Source organism: Lipotes vexillifer, unplaced genomic scaffold, assembly GCF_000442215.2.
Source record: "Lipotes vexillifer unplaced genomic scaffold, Lipotes_vexillifer_v1.1 scaffold1267, whole genome shotgun sequence".
Lineage (NCBI taxonomy): Eukaryota > Metazoa > Chordata > Mammalia > Artiodactyla > Lipotidae > Lipotes > Lipotes vexillifer.
Genome location: NW_006790372.1, coordinates 1 through 8378, shown reverse-complemented (window position 1 = coordinate 8378; position 8378 = coordinate 1). Strand labels below are relative to the sequence as shown.

General features: G+C 38.3%; 1 protein-coding gene across 1 annotated transcript in view; it reads right to left on the bottom strand.

Moving 5' to 3' along the window:
- Positions 1 to 4149, bottom strand: part of LOC103090510 (ribonuclease inhibitor-like) — a 22366-nt gene extending 18217 nt beyond the window's left edge. Inside the window, exons 1-3 of the mRNA XM_007463662.1 lie at positions 4080 to 4149; positions 2980 to 3024; positions 9 to 297 (exon numbers count right to left, since the gene is read on the bottom strand). Coding sequence (XP_007463724.1) covers positions 9 to 297; positions 2980 to 3024; positions 4080 to 4149 — 404 coding nt within the window. The remainder of the gene's footprint in view (positions 1 to 8; positions 298 to 2979; positions 3025 to 4079) is intronic.
- Between the last annotated feature and the right edge of the window lie 4229 nt (positions 4150 to 8378).

Genomic DNA, 8378 nt, shown 5'->3' with positions numbered 1-8378 from the left:
TTCCTGCTGCCCAGTCAAACATGAACTTATGCACCACAGCTGTTTTCCCAATCCCAGCACATCCCTGAAGCACCACAGTTTGGGATAAGCTGGAGCCCTCTTCATCAGGATCAAATATATGTTCCATCTCAATAAAATTATTTTGTTGAGGAATTCCGCATGGTGGCTTTTCTGATATACAGTGTTCTTTTACAACAAGCAGTCGTGACTCTATATGCTTGCCATGGTGATAACATTTGTCAACTCCTTTTTTCAGGTATTTTTCTTTTAGATGTTTTCTAAATACTTTCCTGTAATCTAATGGGGTGACACCAAGAGTCAGTAATCACAGAATCGTAGACAACAATACAAACAACAACTATAACTAATACTACCATCACCACCATCTCTACTCAGATGTTTCAAAGCCTCCTCAAACTTCATGCATCTGAGCTCTTGATTTCTATTCCACTGCCCGCCACCCCCCAAAAAAACCCTCCTCAGGGCTCAGAAAAATGTTAGGATTCATTATTTCTTTTTTTTCCCTTGAATCCTCCACATCCATTTAGCAAGGCCTATCATTTATATCTCCAGAATAAGCCTCCAATCCATTTATTTGCCACTACAACCTCAAATACCACCCACGTACAAGGCACTATCAACTCTTTCCTGGACTGCTGAAACAGCCTCCTACTCATCTGTACTCTTGCCATCTATGGCTCCTCTCCACACAAGCAGCCAACGTGATCTTCTAAAAATATCAATTACATCACGTCACTGCCATGGCCCAAAACTTTTCAAGAGCTTTTCATTGCACTTGATATCAAATCCAAAATCCTTACCTCATCCTACAAGGTCTGCTACGATCTGGGCCCTACCTACCTTCACTCCCCAGCCTTTTATATCACTCTCCTTCTCAGTCCCTATACTAAAGCCACACTGGCTTACTTTCAGTTCCTCACAAATGCCATGTTCTTTCCCACTTCCAGGCCTTTCCACCAGCTATTCTCTCTGCCTGGAACACACTTCTTCCTGCTCTTCCCATGGAGATCCCCTTCTCATCCTTCAGACCTTAAACATTACTTCCTAGAAGAAGACTTCCCTGACCACCCAGTTTAAGGCAGATCCTCTCTACTATACCCTCTCCCAGGACCCTGTTTTCCCTTGATAGCACTTAGCACAATTTACAATTGTCTTGTTTATTTTTTTCATTATCTGTCTTTCCCACTAATCTACATGAAAACAGAGACCTTGTCTGTCTTTTTCATCATAGTACCCTAAGTACCTAGCTGGTGCCTGGAACATGGTAGACACTCAATATTTATTGAAAATGGCTATAAATGCTTGCTTTTGAATTAAAAACAAGCCATTTATTATGGCTATTCTGTGTCAGATACTGTACTAGGCCCTTTACATACATTTTTAAAAATTTAATCCTCATAATAATCCCATGAAGTAGGTATTATCCAGATTTTATAGTTGAGGAAACTGAAAACTTATAACCAGGGTTATACGTTCATGGGTGTGCAATCTGTGCTTAGGCCTCATGCTCAGAGGATCCATACTTGGTGTAATGCTCTGCTGCTCTCCTATCTTGAAATTCTTAATAATTTTTGAACAAGGAATCCTGTCTTTTCATTTTGCATCATACCCCAAAAATATGTAGCCAGTCCTGCTTATAGCATTGGGTAACTTGTCCAAGGTTCAACAGCTAGTAAATGGCAGAGACTTCAATTAAGACTCAGGTTTGTCTGAAGCCATGGCCTATATGCTTAAATACTATATTACATAGTTTTTCACTTTCTGCAACTAGAAAAAATAATCCAAGGAGTCAGTTATCAAGTTCAAACTTCTGTTAAGTGAATATCTAAGCTAGTATTTTCCAAATAAGTTTCTTGTGTAACATTTTTGCAAGATATTAATAGGAGAGCTGTGAAAAAGGTGTCCAGTGGTCAAATAAGGTAAGGGGAATGCACCTTCTATCCCATTTTAGAGTTTCTCAATACATATTAGCATATGAAAGGCTCTGAGCGAATCAACAGTTAAAAAAAAAACAGACTGTTTAATTTTGTTTAATCCAGTATTTTCTGGACTTAAATGACTACAGAACCCTTTATTAAAAGCAAAATTATTAATTCCTGGAGAATAGTATTCTGTAGAATTCAGGTTGGGGAATGCTGATCTAGATAAGTGTTTGCAAACTTTTTCTGTAAAGTTCCATAAATAGATTAGGCTTTTAGGTCTCTGCTGCAATTACAGGCATGCCTTGGAGATATTGTGGGTTTAGTTCCAGACCACTGCAATAAAGCGAATATTGCAATAAAGCAAGTCACACAAACTTTTTGGTTTCCTAGTGCATATAAAAGTTACACTAACTGTACTGTAGTCTATTAGGTGTGCAATAGCATTATATCTAAAAAACAATGTACACACCTTAATTAAAAAGTACTTTATTGCAAAAAAATGCTAATCATCATCTGGCAACACAGGATTGCCACAAATCTTCAATTTGTAAAGAACCATAATATCTGTGAAGTACAATAAAATGAAGCGCAATAAAACAAGGTATACCTTTACTCTGCCATATTAGCGTGAAAGCAGCCCTAGACAATATGTAAATGAATGGGCATGGGTGGTTCCAGTAAAAGTTTATTTACAAAAACAGGCAGCTGGCTGGATTTGGCTCACTAGCTGTAATTTGTTGACCTCAACCTAGATCATTCCAGAAGCAGACTGGTCTATTCTATCCATAAAGTCCTGTATATCTGGTGCTTGACTACCATCATCAGAGGTCCTCCTAGTATTTGAATATCTATTCTAAATGATATAAAAGTCCTATTTGTTATGACAGTTTGGGACTTCATGAATATTACCAAAAAAACCAATGATTGTTGCTCAGTGAATATGGGGGAAAAAATGGGAGAGGAGTGGGGTTGAGTGGGGTTTATGGGAGACACTATTCCCAAAACAGAAAAAGAGTAAATCAGAAAAGACATCTACCTGTAAGCTCCTTCCATGAAAATGAAGCCAGAGAACTTGAAGCAGCTGTGGGAGGAAGAGCTGGGGTTAAGAGTATCGCAAATACACCTTTGTACCAAAACATGAAATACACAGAAATTTAGTCACACTGTTAAAGCCATTCATGCTGTTCCCCAAACAGAAATAAAACAAAGAAAGCAAGCCACCTCACATCTATTCTAACTTACCAAAAAGGTATTTCATAGCTAATGTCCAACATAAAGTAAACCTAAGAAATTCCCGCACAAATATATTTAGGGTGTAAACATTTATATTTATATGATAAATAAGGAAAATTTTAGGCATGAATTTAAAGGGGCATTCATTATTTGAAGTGACTGTTTCTGGTATTTTTTTTCCTTTGAACATTAGCTTATTGCTTCTGTTGGAGCTTCTGTTGAGCCTAACTTGTTAATGAGAAAGAATAAGACATTGTTGATGTTAGTTCGACAGAAATATACAATGACCTACATTCAAATGCGCGCGCACACACACACACACACACACACACACACACCCCTTCACATTCCTATAGGTTTTTAGTACTTGCACACCTTTATAGGCAAGAGTGAGATATAGTTGGGAGCTGTGACTAGGTGGATGGGAGGAAGCAGAGTATGGAGAGACAGATATTAGAATGCCACAGAAATGGGCAGCAAGTGAGTGGTCTGTTGAAGATAACCAGTTTCTATTCCCCATAACTAAACATTCCTTGGAGTTCAGGAATCAGCCACATGGGGAAGGACTCCAGAAATCTTCACTCTTTACTCTTTTGTGCTGTTTCCTGTGAAAATCTGTGGTTACAGTAAAGGAAGAGACTTAAGAGTCTTTTATGATTATAGATGCTTTGGGGACTATGGAAAACATTATAAACACCAGATGCCTCTTCACAAAAATTGTGGAGAGATTATTAATGGGTAAATTCTGTATCCATGTAATACCTTAATATACATATACCTATACACATACAACACAATTTTAAAGATTCAGAAAAATCCCACAGTCCATGAGGAGAAGTAGGGGAAAGAGAATGAACAAGATTACCTAGATTACACTCTTTTTTACCTCCTTCAGTCACTCACCTTTCTGTTCAGACAATAAGCTCCAGGTGCAAGCAGGTTCCATATCTTTTCGTTTCTTTTGACTGTTCATCCTGGCAAATCAAGAAGACTGTAACCCAAAACAGAAATGATGACTTTAAGGCCTGGTGGAAGCCCAGAGTAAAAAAGTAACTCAAGAAAGACTACTCAAAGCATCACAGAGCGGGGAAAGAGAGAAGGCCTAGTAATCAAGTAGAGAGCTAGCGTGGGACTAGGAGATCACAGGAAGATAGACCAAAATCAACAGTCTTCAGCTTGAAGAGAAAAAAAAAAAAAACTAAAGAGAGTATAGAATGTCCACAGACTTTTGAAGAGTACAAATACGGGAAATGTCAAATTGAGCTCTAAAATGCGTTATTAAGGGAAGGATAGGATTTAGGCAGTATACCTCTAATGTTTGTGGCCAAGATAAGAAAGAATGACTGTGTCCTTCTACAACACAGTCAATTTGGTACCACTGGTAAAGGGAGAATGCTAAGACCACAGATTAGAATACTGTGGTATAAGAGAAAGAGTCTAGAGAGCCAGGAGATCCAAGTCCTAGTTCCATTTCTATAACTATCTACCTATGGACCTTGAGTAAGATTCTTCTACTTTCTGAATCTGTTTTATTATTTTCAAAATGGTGGAGAGAATGTTAGCCCAGGTTTCTTTCCAGGTTGAACATTGTAAGATCAGTGGTCCTAAGTCCCAGTTGCACATTAGAATTACCTTCACACCACCTTCCAGAATTTGTTTTCTTTGTTGCAATATTACTTATCAATTTCTAACACACTTGATTATTTTCTTATGAGTTAGGTTTATTACTCACTTTCAGTATTTCCCCTTAAATTGAATTATTGGCCCCAATTCTCAGCCCTTGCCATGAACTTGGCAGGTCCACACCAAAGAAGTGGAACTTATTTTCCCACCTCTTATCTTTTTTTTTTTTCCACCTCTTATCTTTGAGCTCAGCTTTGAAACTTGCTCTGGGTAATGGAGTGTACACAGATGTGACTCAAGTAGGGGCCTGATATGTGCTTGCACCGCTGTACATGCTCCCTCTTGTGATTCTGCCACTGGCATGAGATGAGCCATGGTAGTCCACTCATCCAAGGATGAGAAATACATGCAGTAGAGCCACCCCAGTTTACTCACAGTCCTGCAGCAAGAAAAATAGTGTCACCCCAGCCCGAATCAGAGTTGCCCAACAGAACCCTGCCTAATCAGCTGAGTCCCAGCTGGCCTCCCAGATCGGTGAGAATAAGTGCTTAATAAATTCTTAACTTTTCATGCCACTGAGATTTTGTGCTTATTGTTATGTATTGTTGTGGCAATAGCTAACTAATACATCTTGCTAGAGAGTAAATGCCTAGAAAGTGTTTGACATAGAGAAGACATTCATTAAATGTTCATTGAATAAACTGAATAAATGAATGAAATCTTAAAAATAATACAGTGCCTAGTCTGCATTCCTGATTAATTAAATCAGAATCTTTGATGATGAGGTTTGGCATCGACTTTTTCTTAAGTTCCCAAGGGGATTCAAATACGCAGCCAGGGAAGAGAGCCACTGTTCTAAGAATTAGTTATTTTTGATAGAGTGTATTGGTGAAACACACAGGCTTTGGAATCAAACAGATGTGTTCAGGCCCTGACTCTACCACTTACTAACTATGTGACAACCACGGAATTAACATCTCTAAGCCTCAGATTCCTCAACTATTAAATAGGGATAACAACGGTTTATAACAACAGTTGATCACAATCTTTCTTTTTTTTCTTTTTTTTTTTTTCCTTGCGTTATGCGGGCCTCTCACTGTTGTGGCCTCTCCCATTTGCGGAGCACAGGCTCCGGACGCGCAGGCTCAGCGGCCATGGCTCACGGGCCCAGCCGCTCCGCGGCATGTGGGATCTTCCCGAAACGGGGCACGAACCCGCGTCTCCTGCATCGGCAGGCGGACTCTCAAGCACTGCGCCACCAGGGAAGCCCCACAATCTTTCTTAAAAGGTTATTATGAGGATTAAATGAAGTATGCATATGAAGTATTCAGTACACTACATGGTACACAGTAAGGGCTCAATAATCCTAAACTATAGCTAATGTTGGCATTGCTGTATCATTTGATAGAGAGTAAAAATGTCTGAACTCAGATAGACCTTACTTAAATTCCATTTCCACTGCTTTCTAGCAAGATGACTTCGAGTAAAGTTACTTAAACTCCTGAGACTACAGTAACCCATCTGTAAAATATGGTGATAATAATAACTACTTCATTATTTTGTTGTGAGGATTAAATAAGATGACACACATAAAACTCTTAGCAGAGGACCAAGTGCAATATAAATAATGTTAGAGAAAAATAAGTTGGCATTTATTATAACTGACAGAAAGAAGTTACATTCTATTAAAATCTCCACATAACAACTTCTTATGAGACAGAGTGTTCCCAGCACAGTGTTATATTCCCACATCCTGGGTTCTTTTCCCAGTCACTAGGAATAGCATGTCCTCTAAAAAGTAGAAAAAAAAATTCTCTAGTTACAAATTACTCTGGTAAGCACTCCTGCCCTCAGGTAATGGAGCTGGAGGGGTACATGGTTACTCACTCTCTTCCTAGGCAATCTCTACAATGCCTATGATTTCAATCATTCCTTACAACTCCTAATTGTTTATCCCAGTCTAGCCCTCTTCTCTCAGATCCAGATTTATTCATCTAAAGGCTTACTCAACATCTCCACTTAGATGCTGACACCTCTCTTTTTCTTACCTCTGTTGGTAACTACTGTTTGGTTTGTCCAGCATTCTTTCACTGATCTTGGTTTTGATAAGATATCCCATATCTCTCAATGGAATAATCAGATTCTCTGTGCCTGAATTTTAAAACCTGAGTGGGGACTATAGAGACTGAGGTTCTGATACCCAAATGCCCCAAGCTTCCTTAGTTCCTGACCTCCCTGAAACCGTGTTTTTGAGCACTTTATGTAGTTTCATGTAACTCCAGTATCCTTCCAAAAATCTCTATTTTTGCTCAAGTTAAGTTATTCAGAATCAATTTCTATTGCCTGCAACTAAAGAACTCTGACATAGAAATTATACCAGAAACACTAACAACAAGCTATTAGAAAGAGAAGTTAAGAAAACAATCCCATTCACAGTTGCATCAAAAAGAATAAAATACCTGGGAATAAGTCTACCTAAGGAGATAAAAGACGTGTACTCAGAAAACTATAAGACACTGATGAAACTGAAGATGACACAAAGAGATGGAAAGATATACTGCACTCATGGATTGGAAAAATTAATATTGTTAAAATGACCATATTACCCAAGGCAATCTACAGATTCACTGCAATCCCTATCAAAATACCAATGGCCTTTTTCACAGAACAAATATTCTAAAATTTGTGTGGCAATACAAAAGATCCCAATTAGCTAAAATAATCTTGAGAAAGGAAAACAAAATAAAGTATCATGCTACCTGATCTCAAACTATACTAGAAAGCTACAGGAATCAAAACAGTATGGTACTGGCACAAAAACAGACACAGATCAATGGAATACAATAGACAGCCCAGAAATGAACCCACATTTATATGGACAATTAATCTACAACAAAGGAGGAAAAAATAAACAATGGGGAAAACATAGCCTCTTCAATAAATGGTGTTGGGAAAACTGGACAACTACATTCAAAAGAATCAAACTGGACTACTTTCTCACACCATATACAAAAAATAAACTCAAAATAGATTGAAGACTTAAATGTAAGACCTGCAACCATAAAACTTCTAGAAGAAAACATAGGCAGTACACTCTTTGATATCAGTCTTAGCAATATTTTCTTGGATATGTCTCCTCACGCAGAAGAAACAAGAGCAAGAATCAAATGGGACTACATCAAACTAAAAAGCCTTTACACAGTGAAGGAAACTATCAACAAAATGAAAAGGCCACCTGCTGAATGGGAGACAATATTTGCAAATGATATATCCTATAGGGGGTTAATATCCAAACTATACAAAGAACTCATAAAACTCAACATCAAAAAAACAAACAACCCAATTAAAAAATGGGCAGAGGAACTGAATAGCCTTTTTTCCAAAGAAGACATACAGATGGCCAAGAATATGAAAAGATGCTCAATATCACTAACCATCAAGGAAATGCAAATGAAAACCACAATGAGATATCACCTCACACCTGTCAGAATGGCTATTATCAAAAAGACAGTAACAAGGGCTTCCCTGGTGGCACAGTAGTTGAGAGTCCACCTGCCGATGCAGGGGACATGGGTTCGT